Here is a 17590-nt window from a genome sequence, read left to right as displayed (position 1 = left end):
GGAGCAAAGAGGCATTGGTCAATGGGATCAGAGAGAGGGGAGACCTTCATTAGGCACTAAGATTTCAGAAATGAGGATGATGTTGGTCAGCAGGAAAGTAACATTTGCGGGAGGTCTGCTGCCAGGATGGGCAGGGATCAGAGCCATCCCCATTCCGAAGTCCTTAGACCTTTAGGAGAGGTGAGGTTACATCACCTTCAGGAAGGAGTAGAGACAGATAGACATCCAGTTGGTTAGAAGCTTTTCCACCATGGTCTCAGTCCTATAAAGAGACACAAAATCATCAATGAGGAAGAGGATCCTTGCATTCCAGAGCTGGGCAACTGTCGCGTGGAGTGTCAGACTTGGTCAAAGTCTATGTTTTGCTTACCTCTTTTTCTCTGTTACAAGGTAAACCTCACTGGGGTGGCATAAGGTGGGAAGGATTTTCAAACAAAAGGTGATAGAAAAAGAAAGGGAAGGGAAAGGTACAAGGAGAATAAGTCCTTGGCCAGCCTATGAACTCATCTCAGACCTGCCTCGAGAGCCTCATATATGTGGAATTAATTCAGTAAGGCTCCTTGGAGGTGGTGATTCTAAGGACGGAATCAGAAAGAAGGTGGGAGAAGGGCGACATACTCTTTTTTGGGGGGTAAATACTATTTTATTTTTTTCCAATTACATGTAAAAATAGTTTTCAGCATTGATTTTTTTATAAGATCTTTAGTTCCAAATTTTTCTCCCTCCCTCTCTCTCTCCCCTTTCCCTCTTCCCTCCTCAAGACGGAAAGCAATCTGATAGAGGTTATACATGTGCTATCATGTTAAACATATTTCCACATTAATGACATACCCTTAATAAGCACTTTCTACACAACGGTGAAAAGTTGACAATGCAAAGATTATCGCTCCCATTTTAGAGAGGAGGAAAGTGAGCTTTAGAAGAAAGTGAAGTGACTTGAAGTCATGTGATTGAATATCAAAATGGTGAACTGAGGTCTTTGGCTTCTAGAGGCTGGGCTGGGCTGAGCAGCATGGGCTGGGATGGCTGTTAATTCTGGCTCTCGATGCCCTCCTTACCTGCGAAGCATCAATTTGGGATTCTTGTGGACATACTGAGCCGTAAGGTCACTGAGAAGGGTCTTCATGATGTCAGTCAGATATTCTAGCTTGCCGTGGAGGGCCAGAGACAATAGCGAGGCCACGTAACACCGATCTCGCTGGGAGAAAGTGGGCTGTTCCTCTAGGGTGTGGATAAACTTGGGAAGGGAAAAGAGAGTTCAGCCTCTTTCAGTTCATTCTCCAGATCTTCCCAATCATCAGTCACCAACCTGGAGGGGGATCCCTGACTTTTTCTTTTCCGTTACATCCCTCAACCCTGTCAAGTTTTAGTGGATTGCAAGCCCCAGAGGAGTCAAAAGTGTGAAAAGCCAATGACTGAGGAAAGTGCCTGAGAATGAATGAACAAAGATTTAGCTCGAGGAGCTGAGGTTCTTAAGCCACCTGGGGTCCTCATTGTCTTCAGAAGGTCAGCCTGCTTTTTTCTTGTCTTTTCACTGAATAAGGAGCTTAGGGGGAAGAATTCCACCCCCCCACCTGCTCTGCCACTATTTGGAGAGTTGCCTGGGGCACTGAGAGCTCAAGTCTTGCCTAGGATCACACAGCCTGAAATAACCCACAAGCATTTATTAAGGAACTACCTTGTGCTGGGCCTGGGGCTAGGAGCTAGGGAAAGAGACAAAGCCAGGCCAGGTTCTTACAGAGGTGTCCTTCCCTTTCGGGAGGCAAGATGTGTACATATTGCAAATGGAAAATAAATATGGATGAAATTCAAAGTGGGGAGGGGTGGGAGAGGCACCAGTTGGATGAGGAAATGCTTGAGATGAGCCTCAATCAGAGATCCTAAGAGAAGGAGGTAAATTCCAGGCATGGAGGAATAGTCTGGGGCCCACTCACACCAGGCACAGTCATTAAAGGCTTTTGAGTAGGGGAATGAGTGGCGTGGCCAGACATATGCTTTAGAAAATTTATTTTGCAACAGAAGAAATCAAACATTTGGAATTCTATCTACTGAGAAACACCCAGGAACTCCACTTATATATCACTTTTTGCATAAATATAAATAATTGGAGAAATGTTCATTACTCAGTACTCAAACCAATATAATAAAATGAAAATGCTACCTAAGTGAATTTCTTTATCCAGTAACAAACTGCCAAAAGATTATTTTATATGGCTAGAAAAATAATAATAAAATTCAGATAGAGGAGCAAATGATAAAACATGAAGGGAAGGGATGGGGGAAAAAAAGAAGGCAAGTAGATGGTCTATCTGGGGAAGCTAGGTGGTGCTGTGGTGGATAGAGCTCCAGGCCTCGAGTCAGGGAGACTCATCTTCCCGAGTTCAAATCTGGCCTCGAACACTTACTAGCTGTGTGACCCTGGGCAAGTCACTCATTCCTGTTTGCTTCAGTTCCCTCATCTGTAAAATGAGCTGGAGAAGGAAATGGCAAAGCAACCCAGTACCTCTGCCAAAAAAGAAACAAAACCCCAAATGGGGTCAAAAGAATCGGGCACAAATCAAAAACAACGGGGGAGGGGGGAGTTGTACAAGTAGCAGATCTCAATCTATTCTACAAAGCATCACAAAACAGGAAATATCAAAATGATTTGGTATTGGTTTAGAAATAGAGAGACCCATTTCTCAAATATGTAGAGAACTGAGTCAAATTTATGAAAATAAGAGCCATTCTCCAGTTGATAAATGGTCAAAGGATATGAACAGGCAGTTTTCAGATGAAGAAATTAAAGCCATCCATACTTACATGAAAAAATGCTCTAAATCACTATTGATTAGAGAAATGCAAATCAAAACGACTCTGAGGTACCACATCACACCTATCAGATTGACCAACATGACAAAAAAGGAAATGATAAATGTTGGAGGGGATGTGGGAAAATTGGGACACTAATGCATTGTTGATGGAGTCGTGAATTAATCCAAGCATTCTGGAGAGCAATTTGGAACTGTGCCCAAAGGGCTATAAAACTGAGCCTTTGATCCTGCAATACCACTTCTAGGGCTGTATGCCAAAGAGATCATAAAAAAAGGAAAAAGATACACGTGTACAAAAATATTTATAGCAGCTCTTTTTGTGGTGGCCAAGAATTGGAAATTGAGGGGATGCCCATCAGTTGGGGAATGGCTGAGCAAGTTGTGGTATATGAATGTAATGGAATACTATTATGTTATAAGAAATGATGAGCAGGTGGACTTCAGAAAAACCTGGAAAGACTTGTATGGTCTGATGCTGAGGGAAGTGAGCAGAACCAGGAGAAGGTTGTACACAGTAACAGCCACACTGTGTGATGACTGACTTTGATAGACTTGGCTCTTCTCAGCAATGTAAGGATCTAAGATAACTCCAAAAGACTCACAATAGAAAATGCTTTTCCACATCCAGAGAAAGTACTTTGGAGTCTGAATGCAGATGGAAGCATACTATTTGCTCTCCTTTTCCTTTGTTGTTTTGTTTTATTTCTTCTTTCTCGTAGTTCCTCCCATTAGTTCTACTTGTGCTTTACATCACGACTAATGGGAAAATATGCTTCATATGAATGCATAAGTAGAGCCTATATCAGATTGCACGCCGTCTTGGGGAGGGGGGAGGGAGGGGAAGAAAATTTAAAACTCAAAATCTTATGGAAGTGAATGTTGAAAACTAAAAATAAATAAATTAATTATTTGAAGAAAAAGAAAAGCCTGGAAAGACTTAAAAACTAGAGAGGCTGATCAGCAGAACAGATTAGGACAAAACATACAGAAACACAATAGCACAAGGTATGCTAAACCCAGGGATGTTATGAGACTCAAATAAGATGGTGGATATATTTTTTCGAACCTTAAAGCGTCATAGAAATGCCTGTTATTGGTTGTTGTTGTTAGGCTATGAGCACAGGCCTCCAGTTTACTAATGACTTCATTCCTTGAGCCTTCCACTGCATTTCTGCTGAGTTCAAGCAAGGTTTATACAAGGCTGTGCTGGTAATTGTTTAACAACTTGCTCCCCGCTGCGGGGGGTGGGGCAGGGAAGGAATGCATGCACACACACTTTGAAGTTTAATCTGTATTATTGAATCTTGACCATCAATAAAACCCTAAATAAAGCCTTGATTTTTAGCTCGACTGCTTATTTTTGAGGTGTAAATAAATGCTCACATTGAAAATTTAACAATCAGCTTCAGAATTGGCTTCAGCACACCCCTGGATAAACTCAAAGACCCCAGTCACTGGGGTGGGGGTGGGGGGACAGGGGAGAGAAGAAGAAAGACTCACTGTTAGACAAAACTTTCTGGGAAAATTGGAAAGCAGGTTGGAAGAAATGAAGGATAGACTAACATTCACACCGTATATCAAGATAAACATCATAAGCAAATTAGAAGAACAAAGAATAAATTACCTTTCAGATCTATAGACAGGGGAAGAGTTCATGACCAAACAAACAGGGGAGACAGAAGATAAAATGGGCAATTCTGATTATAAAAAATTTAAAAATTTTGTACAGATCTAATGCAGCTAAAATTATAAAGGAAACAGGTAACTGGGGGTGGGGAAATCATTACAGCAAGTTTCTCTAATAAAGGTTTTATAGCCAAGATATAAAAAGAATTGATTTAAAGAGCCCTCCCCAATAAATAAAGGTCAAAGGATATAAATGGAAAGTTTTCTTTCTTTTTTTTAATCAAAAATGTTTTTATTCTGAACAAAAATATACTTTTTTTTAAACAAGCAGTTTTCAAAGAAAGAAATTCAAGCTATCAGTAGACATGAAAAAATGCTTCAGATCACTAATAATTAGAAATGTGAAAATCAAAGGAACTTTGTGGCTTCACTTCTCACCTATCAGACTGGTAAAGGTGACAGAAGAAAAAGAGAAACGTTAGAGGTTCTAGGAGACAAATATGCTGTTGATGGAGCTGTAAACTGGTCCATCCATTCTGGAAAGCAGTCTGGAACTATGCCCCCAAAGTTACCAAACTGCACTGACTCTTTTACCCAGCTATCCTACCACTAGGGTCTATGCCCCAAAGAGATGGAGGAAAGCAGAAAAAGGACCCATATGTGCAAAACTATTTCTAGCAGCTCTTTTCATAGCAGCCCCAAATTGTAACGTGCTCACCTATTGGGGAATTGCTGAACAAATTATGATATATAACAAAAATGGACAGTGTCAGGGGCAGCTAGGTGGTGCAGTAGATAGAGCTCTGGCATTGGAGTCAGGAGAGCCTGAGTTCAAATCCAGCCTCAAACACTTGACACTTCCTAGCTGTGTGACCCTGGGCAAGTCACTTAACCCTGATTGCCTCACCAAAAAAAAAAAAAAAAAAATGGACAGTGTCAGAGAAAAGTGGGAAGACTTTTATGAACTGATTCAGAGTGAAGCAAACAGAACTAGCAGAAATACAATGACAACAACATTACGAAGGAAAAACTTGGCAAGACTCTAGAATTCAGATCAATGCAATGAGAAACCATGAGTCCAGATGACTAAAGATGAATCATTCCAGCCACCCCCTGCCAGAGAGGTGATAGACTCAAAGGGCAGCACGTTTTTGGACATGGCCAATGTGGGAATTTGTTTTGCTAGACCAAATATTTGTTATGATGGTTTTCTTTCATTTTTTTTTTCAATTGGTCAATGGAGGGAGTGGTAAGGAGAGATAATAAATACTTATACACTTAATTATTTTTAAAAGAAAGATAATTTTGGCATTCACATGGAGGACGGGCCAGAAAGGAAAGAGTCTGAAGTCAATGAACACCAAATAAGCAGTTAGCATAGGTACTGTATGTGTCAGAGGAAAGACTGAGACCCGAGTCTTCCTGACTTCATAACTGGTCCACTATCCACCACACATACTGCTTCCCTAATATAAGAGAAGCAGCTAGGTGGCGCTGCAGTGAATAGAGAGCTAGGCCTGGAGTCAGGAAGACCTGAGTTCATATCTGTCCTGGAACACTAGCTGCTTGACCCTGGGCAAGTCACTTTACCTCAAATTTTCCAACTAAATAGCACCTATCTCCCAGGGTTATTGTGAGGATCAAATGAGGAAAATATTTGGAATCTGCCTGGCACATAATAGTTGCTTAATAAATGCTTGTTTCTTTTCTCCCATGAAATATCATAGGGGAGCAAAAACTCAATTTTTGATAATGAACTGACCATTTATAAACTTAGTCATCATTTATAACCTATATCTGATTGTTGACTCGCAGGGGTGGGGAACCTGCAGCCTGGAAATCACATGTGGCCCTCTAGGTCCTCGGGTGCGGCCTTTTGACCGCGTTCAAGTTTTACCGAACAAGTCCTTTTCTTAAGGGGATTTGTTCTGTGAAGTTTGGATAATATTATAATTATAAAATATATTAATATGATATTATGAGATGATGTAACAATATATTATATATCTGTAACATGTAATATACACATATTATAAATAAAAATGTTAAATTAAAAAATTAGTAATCATTCAAAATGTCCCTCCCTAATCTACCCCAGGTATCCCAGCCCATTGTCTTAGGCCTTCAAAAAGAGAATGATTTGATAAGAAAGATACTCGGGAAGATGAGGGAGCCCTTCATGACCCTCTTTATTTTCATGAGGGGAAGGATTCACTATTACACGAGAGTGTCAGAAAAATTACACACTTGCATATTACCACTTGATTTAGTCTTGTTTTAAGAATTAGCTCTCATTTGATATTATAACCTTAATTTTGTTAAATATGAGCTAGAATAATCACGTTTCATAATTTGTAATTTCATTTTTCAAGACAAAATCCTAATTAGACTTTAAAAACAAATCACTATTTCTGAGTTCAAATCCAACCTCAGACACTTACTAGCTACCCTGGGCAAATTATTTCACCCCAGCTGCCTCCAAAAACAAAAACAAAAAACAAGCAAAAAAAAAAATCACTATTTACTACGAAACATTGAACCTTAAAGTAGGTTTACTTTAAGTGGCCTTTTCCTGGAACCAATTCTCCTAGTACAGTGAGGACCTCCGTGTACTTTATACATTGTTGTTGTTGTTGCTGTTTGTCATTTGTTCTCAAAGGGGACCATGACATCAGGAAGATGAAGCCATGACTTGCAAGTGAATCGGATATAAGTGAAGGAGGGCTGGGCAAGGTCACCAGCCTCACTTTCTCCTCCAGAGCCATCTGGGTCCAGTGGCCAGATATCGATCAGGACAACTGGAGACGGCCCCAGATAATATCTGTATATTTACCTAAAAGGCACCCTTCAATGTCTCTCCTCATGCTTCATGCCTTGGCTCTCAGGCTCTTTCCCTAGGCCTAAAGTGAGTCCTCTCCTTCTTCACTTACTGACAACCTACCCATACCCAATTCCCATGCTGTTTCCTCCAGGAAGTGGTTAACAACACGCAGTTCTGAAATGGTACTCTGTCTTTCCCCATCTCTGATGAACTGATTTTGTAAAATTGTATATTGTATGTCTTCAGAGAGATACGGCACAGAGCAACATAGTCAGTAAGAGAGAGTCAGTCTTGGAGGCAAGAAGACCCAGGTTTGAGTCCTGACTGATGCATATTGGCAGTGCGAACGATCTTAGGCAAATCACTTAACCTCTCTCTGCCCCAGCTGCAGAGAAGGCGCCTGCCTGATTTGGAAGGAGGAGCTCCTCATATGGGGGTTTTCCCCTATAACAATGAAATTCAAGGTCCAATCCTTATCCCCTCTACCAGACTAGAAACATCATGGCGGCAGGTGCTATGCCTCACCTAGACTTCGTATTTCCCCTGGGCCCAGGTGGCATGCTCAGCACACAGCAGGTGCTCAATATATTGTTTGCATTGTACTATACACTGTATAAAGCAACATCTGCTTTGATTTATCTTAAATTAATGTAGGAGGAGAGATGAATTTATTTAGGAAGAGTCTGTTATTTAGTAAATATTTGTTAAGTGTCTACTGTGTACTGGGAACTGTGCTAAGCACTGGAGATACAAATATGAAAAAATCTAGTTCCAGTCCCTAAGGAGCTTACAACCTAATGGGGTTACATCAAACAAAAGGAAGCTGAAAAGTGGGGGTGGGGAAGGCAGGTACCAAATGGAGGTCTGGAGTCTGTGGCCCCAGACTCCAATAAGTGAGGCAGAAGGTAGTGAGGAGGTTTGGGGATCTTGCAGGGTGATGAAGTTATCTTGATAACGAGCCTCCTGGGACATGGGCAGAGAAGTCCCAAAGTAGTTCAACCAGGTGAGCACTGGGGAGATGTCTGAGCTGACGTTTGGGAGTCTTCAGGTACCTGAAGGGCCATTACCATGTGAAAGAGGGCTCAGACTTATTTTGGTGGCCCCAGAAGGCAAAACCAGGAGTGAAAGGTAGAAGTTATAGGATGGTGGACCCAGGCTCAATAATCAATAACCATCTAAGTGCCTACTGTGTGCCAGACACTGGATTCTCTAGACTTCAGAGCTAGTCATGGATGTACCTGTTCCAGGGTGGTAGAGATTGGGTGGGGAGGATGTGTCCAGAGACAAGTGAGAACAAAAAATATGGAAGAATCCTGGAATGAGAGGAAGAAAAGGAACAGTGCACTCCAGAATGACAACAAAGTAAATGAAAATGTTCCCGAAGAAAGATGTTGGGGGCTGTCAAAGCCCTGATTACCAGCCAATTAGATTGGAGAAGGAAGTGCCTCCCTACTCAGGGCCAAGCTGTTGGGGACTGAGTGCGAGGGCTGAGCCTGCCTCCCATGCGTTATCAGTCTTGGCCAACCTTGGTCTTTGGATTTGTAGCTATCCTGTTCTCTATTGCTTTTGTTGTTGTTGTTAGGAGAGATAAGAGTCAATTCTGGGAGGAGGAGTGGAATGGGGACCATATCCAGAAGTGACAGTGACATTACTTTAAAACACATCAATAAAAAAAAAAAGAATTGTGAGGGCAGCTTGGCTGGGAGTCTCCTCCACTGCACCTCATGCTTTTTTTTTTTTTTAGGCAATTGGGATTAAGTGACTTGCCCAGAGTCACACAGCTAGCACCTCATGCTTTTAAGGTGGGGAGGAGAAGACGTATCAGACTAGAGAAGGGACCCACAAGTTTAGGCTGGGGGGCAGAGCTAGCTCTTATTTGCTAACTCACGCGGGAGGTCACGCACACTTCTCCTTTGTTCTCCATCACACACATTGGCTCAGAAACACAATCTGGACCTCAGGGTCTGGGGGACTGGTCCAGGCTCAGCAGCCTTCTAATCGAACCCATTCGTGGCTAAGAATCCTCCCAATAACAAACTGGACAAGGGTCTGCTTGAAGACCTCCAAGAACCATTTCTCATGTGACCTCAAACCTAAGCTGGTCTCTCCTCACTGCTCCTGCTTCTGCCCTCTGGGACCAACCAGAATGAGGCTAACCCCTCCCTCCTCCATGGGACAGCCCTTCAAATACTTGAAGACAGTTGTCCCTTTTGCCAGTCCCCAGGCTTCTCTTCTCCAGAATAAACATTCACACTTCCTTGAACCCATCCTCACATGGCATGACCTCAAAGCTCCTCCGCCACTCTGGTTACCTTCCTCTGGATGCTTTCCCTGCTTATCAATCAACCAATACACTAGTATTTATTAAGGGCCTACTATATGCTGGGCACTGGGCTACAAAGAAAAGCAGAAACACGGTCTCTGCCCTCGAGGAGCTCACAGTCTGCTAGGGTAGACAACATGCAAAGTACTATGCACCAATGAGACATACAGGACAAATGGGAGGTAGTCTCAGTAAGCTCAGGCCCCATCTCCTGTCCCACAGGTCTCCCACACACCCCACTCTCTAGCCCTGCTTCATCCTTCACTTTATCCCTGCAGAGTTGGTTTTTCATTCCAAATACAGACCTTTATATTTATCTTTCTTAAATATAATCTCATTTGATTTAGCCTGCCAGCTTCCCAGTCAACTGGACTCTTAGCATCTATTTCTTCCTGGACTCTTCATTTTCCCTCCCCTTCCCTACACTTTCCCCATAACCAATCAGTTACCAAGTTCTCAATATCTCCTGCACCTTGTACAATAATAACTCTATTTCAGTCCATCATCCTCTCTTGCCTGGACCAGGGGTGGGGAACCTGCAGCCTCAAGGCCACATGTGGCCCTCTAGGTCCTCAAGTGCGGCCCTTTGACTGAATCCAAACTTCACAGAACAAATTCCCTTCATAAAAGGATTTTTTTCTGTAAAACTTGGACTCAGACAAAAGGACGCACCCAAGGACCTAGAAGGCCACATGTGACTTCCAGGCTGCAAGTTCCTCACACCTGACTGGACCATTGCAAAATAGCCTCCTAATGGGGTTCCCTGACTTCAGGCTCCCCCTTCCCCAATACATTCTCCATCCACCTGCCAAATGACATTCTTAAAGCACAGGTCTGTCCATGTCACTCCCCTGCTCCAGATGTTCCGTTAACTCCCTCTTGCCCCTAAGATAAAGTATAAATACCTATTTGGCATTTTGCGGCTAGGTGGTGCTGCAGTGGATAGAGACTAGGGCTTGGAATGAGGAAGACTCCTCTTCCTGAGTTCAAATTCAGTCTGAGACACTTACTAGCTCTGGGACCCTGGGCAAGTCATTTAACCTTGTTTGCATAAAATGAGCTGGAGAAGGAAATGGCAAACCACTCCAGTATCTCTGCCAAGAAAACCCCAGGTGGGGTCATAAAGAGTCAGACACAACTGAGCAGCAACAATAAATTTGGCATTTTATTTACTGAAGAGCTTGGTTACACAGTTCGTCTCCAATGTACCTTTCTACACTGATTTCATATTATTCCTCTTGCTCATTCTCTACTTCTGCCAAGGTGGCATATTTGCCAGTCCCCTTATACATGATCTTCCATTGTCTGCCTTCTTGTCTCTGCTCAGGCTTGGCCTATGCTTGGCATGTTCTCCCTCCTTGCTGCCACCTCTTTGGAAGCCCTAACTCCCTTCAAGGCTCAACTCATAAGTGCTAAACATAGTGATTAGAGATCAGATAGGTCGGGGTACTAACAACTGGGGAAATTAGGAAAGGGCTCCTGAATGAGGTGGCCACCTATCCCATCCCTAATCACTATGTTTATTTTTGTATATTTATCTTGCATGCACTTATGTGTAAATATACTTTCTTAGTAGAATGTAAGCCCCTTGAGGGCAATGACTGTTTCAATTTTGTCTTTGTATAGACATACACTTAGCACAGTTGTCTGGCACAAAGCAAGTGCTTAACAAATGTTCGTTTGACCTAGAAGCTCTGAATTTTGGCTCTGATGTTCCTGAGAGTTTTGGGGTTGCTTTCAGGACATGACTGATGAATTCTTTTCCTTTCCACTTTGCCCTCTGGTTTTAAGAGACTTGGGCTGTTTTCTTTCATGATTTCTTTAAATAGGATGTCCAGACTCCTTTTTCATTTGGTCATGGCTTTCAGGTAGTCCAGTGATTCTTCAATTATTTCTATTTGATCTGTTTGCCAGATCAGTTTTTTTTTGTTTTGTTTTGCTGTGAGATACCTTATATTTTCTTCTATTGATTCCATCTTTTGAGTTTGTTTTAATATTTCTTATGGAATCATTAGCTTCTTTTTGAGCCATTCTAATTTTCAAGAAGTCTGTTGCTTGGCTAAGATTCTGTACTTCTTGTGCCAAGCTGTTAATTCTCCTTCAAAGTCTTTTCCTTCATTGCTCTCATTTCATTTATAAAATCGTTTTTAACTCTTTCTTATAACTCTTGCTTCATTTCTTCCAGGAATTCTAGTTGAACTTGGGTGCAAGCTGTGTTTTACTTTGAAGCTTGTAGAGTCTTATAGTCATCCTCTTCTTGCAGGTTTGTATCTTCTGTGTCCCCGACACCATGATAGCTCTTCATTGTGGAAGTCTTTTTTTTTTGTTTGTTTGTTTCCTCATTCTTCTAACTCTACTTCGCAAATTGGGACTTTGTGTTAGAGTCAGGCTTTGTGAACTTCCAGAGGGAATGTCTAGGCCTTGATTTATCTTTATATTCTTTAGGATTCTGCTGTTGATTTTACTATTCCTACAGCACCACTGAGTGCTGTGTTCTTCAAGGATTTCAGTGTTGGCTCATGTTGAGGACGTACAAGTTTTCAGTGTGCCCAAAGTTGTCTGATCTGGGGGAAAATTTGATTGGTGGCCTTTTGATCTTGTAAGCTTCTGACCCTGGTTCTAGTCTGGGAGAAAGAGCCAGGCTTGCCCCTGGTTGGAGCTCCAGTAGACTGCTGCTGACTCCAGCCCCCGTCAGCTAGCTGGAAGGCTCTGCAGGTTCACAGTCATGGAACTGCAGACTTTCCCTTGGCCTGAGCTCCTTGTCCTTGTTACTCAACTGCAGGACTCAGATCAGTCTGGGAGTTGAACCTGAGACCCTACCTCAGGGTCAGAGCCTCACAGCTGCTGCTTGCTCTTGCTCCTGCTCCTTGTCCGGTATATGTGTGGCCCCAAGTCAGTAACTTCTCCTTACCAGGACATCCACCTCTAGATTTAATTTCCTTCTTCAGTCTACACTGCGTCTGGGACCCAACTCTAGTGTAAGAGGGACAGAGCTGCCAGCCTGCACCATGTCAGGCGGCTCTATGCTGGATCTCAGACCTCTTCTTGCATAGCCACAGGCCCCAGTTCAGTCTCTGAGTAGCTCCCTCCTGGCTGGAACATTTTCTTAGTGTTCAGGGACCTGTCTGTCTCCCTGTGTTGAAGTAGCCTGTTATTTTTCCTTGAATTTCTAGATCAGAACTCAGGCTGGTGCTTTTCTAGGTCTTTGTGGAGTAGGGGTGTGTGTGTGTGTGTGTGTGTGTGTGTGTGTGTGTGTGTGTGTGTTTGTGTGTGTGTGTTGGGGGGTGGCAGCTCAGAACTGGATTTCTCCTAGTTTGCCATCTTGGCTGTTGCTTTTTAGATACAGACTGCCAGTGTGTCTGCTATCCTTATAAGTTTCAAGTCATCAGAAAATTGTGTTTACTATCTATTCTCTTATTTAAATCATGGATAAAAAAATATTGAATAGAACACTGAGGCATTCCATCTTCCCTCCATGTTAACCTGATATATGACTTATAAGGAAGGAAGGAAACAAGCATTTACTAAGCTCCTACTATATGCCAGGCACTGTGCTAAGCACTTTACAAGTGTTAACTCATTTGATCCTCACAACTACCCTGGGAGGTAGGTGCTATTATGATCCTCATTTTATAGTTGAGGAAACTGAGGCAGAGAGAGGTTAAGTTGACTTACTCAGGGTCCCACAGCTAGGAAGTGTCTGAGGTCAAATTTGAACTGAGGTCTTCCTGAATCCAGGCCCAGTGCTCTGTGCTCTATGGCACTACCCGGTGGCCTCTGTAACTTAGATTTTCAAGTTTTAAGGGACCCTATAAAATCACCTAGTCCAACTCCTGCATTTTATAGAAGAAGTGATTCAGAGAAAACCACATAGACGAGCCAGGTCTTTTCATTCCAAATCTACTGCCTGATCACTCATATTTGGGTTAGCTCCAAATTCACCTACCTGGACCCTCAATTCCCCATTCTGTCTACTTACCTATTGATATGCCCATCAAAGGAAGGAAATCAGATGAATCTGGCAAGACCTGTTCTCCCTGATGCCACACTGGCCCTCTAGGGTGCATGCTGCCCAGTCCAAATGATCACAAAGTGTTCCTCTAATAAAGCTTGCTGCAGTTGTGGTAGAAACTGTAGCCACGTTCATCGAATCCTAGACTTAAAAGCTAGAAGGGTCCCCAGAGGCCAGCTAGTCCAAACCTCTCATTTTATGGAGGAGGAAACCGAGGCACAGTGAGGGGGAGGGACTTTGTACCCAAGGTCACACACAGCTAGTAAAGTCTAAGGGAGGCAGATTTTGATCTTTCCACTTCACCACATTCCCAGCCTAAATAGCAGCTGAATCTCTCCGTTATGAAAATTGGCACGGCACAGCCCAGCCCTAGTCAACACAACCACTTGGCAATCTCCTCTCACACCCCCCCTCCCTCTTATGCACCTGGCCTTTCTTAACACCAGATAGTCAAACATTGCCCAGCTATGGCAAACATTGCTCTGGTCCTAGGAACCCTACTGGACCTCACCTTGATGAGGAAAAGCTTGCTGTTAAGCAGGTTGGCGAGCTGGTTGAGACCCTGTTTTACTGTGGCCTGGCGGGCATCTGGCACATCTATCTCAGATCGAAGTGGTGAGCCATGGTGGCCAGGAAAGAAGACCCGTTCAGTGAAGGTTTTATAATCCAGGAAAGGGATGCCGCTGCCTTCCAGATCACTGCTGAGGTCTGTCATCTCAGTCATCAGATCTGCCATGGGGGGGGGGGGGGGGGGAAATGGCAAATGGGATGCATGAGGCCTGGGTTCCCAAAGAGCTCTCTCCCTCTCCCTCTCTCCTTAGTGCTGGTAGTGATTAATAATAATAACAATAATTAATAATAAAATATAATTAATAATAATAGCAATAGCTCACATTTCTATTGTACAGTCAATTGTTGGTGTTAGCAGATATACCTCAGGGTGGGCAAACATTAAAAACCAGAGCTCGATTTATTGTTTTGTTGATTTCTAGACTCAAGGAAATGAGGAAAATGTTAATAATGCAGATTCAACTTGAAAGTGTGTCCTGCATGAGTATTGTCCTCGAAGAGTCAGTTGTTAAATATTTGCCAGCACACACCTGCCTTTGTTTGCAGAGAGCTTTACAAATGTCATCTTATTTGAGCCTCACAGTAGCCCTGTGCTCTTATTATATCCATTTTACAGATGGGCAAGTTGAGGCTGAGAGAGGCTAAGTGACTTGTCCAGGATCATATAGCTATAGTAGTAGGTGGTGGGATTTGAATCTAGGTTTTATTGAGGCCAAGGCTAGTGCTCTGTTCATTAAACTGGTGTCAAACACGAAACCTGTGGCTGCCCAAATATGTGTTGGGGGGTGGGGGAGGAAGAGGGGAACAAATTAAAATGTAATTGGGAAATATTTAACAAAATAAATAAAAATAGACTCTGGGCAAGTCACTTAACCCCAATTGCCTTTAAAAAAAAGAAAAGAAAAAAAAGAAATAAATAAAAATACAACAGAACATAGATAACAATCATTTGTGGTTTTCTAAGTCAATATGAACCCAGCAAGGATCCTTAGGTATGCATTAATAGCCCCAGTTTCTGCGCTACACCATGTTGCTTCAAAGAAAGCAGACCCCATGGGATGAGGGGTTCTAGTCTTCAAGACATGCCCTATAAAGTCTCACAGGTCTAGAGGCAGAGGCAGAAGTAATCTGTAGGGGATGAGGGTCTGTCCATTACAGGCTGTAGAATAGCCAGCATCTCCTCACTGCCCCTAGCTAGCCCAGACTCTCCTGGCCCAACCCAGCCCAGCCCAGTCCAGCCCAGCCACCTGTAAACTCTTTTCGGCACTGGTCCCCGACACTGATCTCCAAGTTTTCTAGCTGCACAAGGACTTTCTTGTAGTCTCGCATAGCCTGCTTGCTCTTCCTCCTGCAGCAGGACAAAGGCCAGGGCAATCAGGGACTCCAAAGAGCATGAGGAGAAAAGGAATGGGGAGAAATAGTAGAACGTAAGCCCTTTGAGGGTAGGGATTTTCATTGTTGTCTGGATCCCGGGGGGGTGGGGTGGGGAGGGCTTGCACATAGTAGGTTCTAAATAAATACTTGTTGAAACTCTGAGGTGCCATCTCACACATATCAGATTGGCTAATATGACAAAAAAGGAAAATGACTGGGATGTGGGAAAAATGAGACACTAATGCATTGTTGGTGGAGTTGTGAACTGACCCAACCATTCTAGAGAGCAATGTGGAGCTATGCCCAGAAGGCAACCTAACCTTGCATACCCTTTGATCCAGCAATACCACTTCTAGGTCTGTATGCCAAAGAGATCATAAAAAAAGGAAAAAGATCCACATGTACAAAAATATTTATAGCAGCTCTTTCTGTGGTGGCAAAGATTTGGAAATTGAGGGAATGCCCATCAATTGGGGAATGACTGAACAAGTTGTGGTATACGAATGTAGTGAAACACTGTTGTTCCATAAGAAATGATGAGCAGGTGGATTTCAAAAAAAACCTGGAAAGACTTACATGAACTGAATAAATGCTTGTTGAACTGAAATCAAAAAGTTTGCAGGTGCCTCGGGTATCAGAAATGGATAGGATCTTAGGAGCCCGCTAGCTCGACCTCCACATTTGATTTGATTTTTTAAAATTTACATTTTATTTTTTCAGTTATTATCAAGCATTTTTTTCTCTCTCACCCCCCACCATGGGAAAAAAAAAGAAAACAAGATCTTTGTAACAAACATGCATGGTCAGGCCAAACAAATTCCCATATTTACGACCCATGTCTAAAAATGGCCACCTCTTTCTGCATATTAGTCTAGCCTTTCTGTCTCTGAGGTGGGCGGCATTCTTCATCACTGGTCATCTGGAATCATCAACCCTCATCTTACAGATGAAGTCTCTAAAGCCCAGAGAGGAAAGGTGACTTGTCCAAAGTCACAATAATTTGTGAAAACCTAGGATTCTTTCCCCTGTCTACTGACTAATTAGTCTAGTTTTTGAGAGGGTCTAGCCTTTGGGCCAGTGTGAAGGGGAGTTTAGCCAAAAGAGGAAGGAGAGTTGATGGGAGAGAGGAGAGGAGAAGGGTGCCAACGAGATGAGCTAGAAGGATGAGAGATCACCTGTACATGAGGATGAGGAGGAGGACCATGGAGATGAGCACAGCGACTCCCACCCCCAGCCCAATCTGGGCCTCTGTCGGGAAGCTGGGCAGGGCAGTCTCCACCTCATATTTCACTGGGCCTAGGTTCAGCCGAAGGTTACCCATCTGCACCTGAAGACAAGGAATGGGACCAGGTATTTGGGGGCTGTTTATCGGTTTTCCCCCTCCTTTGGGGTCCACTTCCCTTCCTTATGGGGATGGTTGTTAATGTGACCAGAAACTCCCTGTCCTCCCTTATTAATCCCATCCCCCTCCCAATATACTATTTGCTATGGAAACCAAACCCTCTGTTCTCTCTTCAAGATTTGGGATTGAGGAGGGAGAAGAAGGTTAAGGACTTACTATGAATTCAGGCAGGGCACTGGAGCTATTGAGGGGCTGAGGGGCCCACATGGGGGGTTCGCAGTACAAGTGAGTAAGCGTCAATGTCTTCACCACACACTCGCCTTTTCCAATTTGCACTTGGACCTCCTCCTTGCTGATTCCCAAGTTTAGCCCCTCGCCCTAAGGACGGGGAAGGGAGAAGAAGTGGTGAAACCCATTTTGAATCCCACTCCGTTCTCCCTTCTGCTCTTTAGGGTCCTATGTCCATCTTCCCAGTTGGGAGGCCATCATTCACTGGGTTTGGCTGAGTCCTAAGGATGCTGGCCACCTTCCCTGCTTCCCCTAAAATCTGACCTCAAGCCCTGGTGGGCTGGGCTCAGGGTCAGCTTCAAGGAGTGAGGCCAAGGATGCCAAGGGTCTCTTGAACCCTTCTTCCCATGCCCTCCTTGCCCCAATCCTCACCTAAGAGCCAGGCCTCTCCCTCCCACCCCTGGGGGCCAGGTTGAGGGCT

At 43.5% G+C, this 17590-nt stretch overlaps 1 protein-coding gene across 4 annotated transcripts in view; it reads right to left on the bottom strand.

Annotated features, from left to right (window-relative positions):
* Positions 1-17590, bottom strand: part of PLXNB3 (plexin B3) — a 49116-nt gene that overhangs the window by 7553 nt on the left and 23973 nt on the right. For all 4 annotated transcript variants that reach the window (XM_027845783.1, XM_027845784.1, XM_027845785.1 and 1 more), the window contains 6 exons: positions 17098-17259; positions 16715-16866; positions 15413-15513; positions 14107-14324; positions 1059-1237; positions 196-262 (listed from right to left, as the gene is read on the bottom strand). In XM_027845783.1, the coding sequence (XP_027701584.1) occupies positions 196-262; positions 1059-1237; positions 14107-14324; positions 15413-15513; positions 16715-16866; positions 17098-17259 (879 nt within the window). The remainder of the gene's footprint in view (positions 1-195; positions 263-1058; positions 1238-14106; positions 14325-15412; positions 15514-16714; positions 16867-17097; positions 17260-17590) is intronic.

The sequence above is a fragment of the Vombatus ursinus genome, unplaced genomic scaffold (genome assembly GCF_900497805.2).
Source record: "Vombatus ursinus unplaced genomic scaffold, bare-nosed wombat genome assembly UNPS02015024.1, whole genome shotgun sequence".
NCBI lineage: Eukaryota > Metazoa > Chordata > Mammalia > Diprotodontia > Vombatidae > Vombatus > Vombatus ursinus.
Note: the sequence above shows the minus strand (reverse complement) of the source record. Positions and strands in the feature narration are given on the sequence as shown.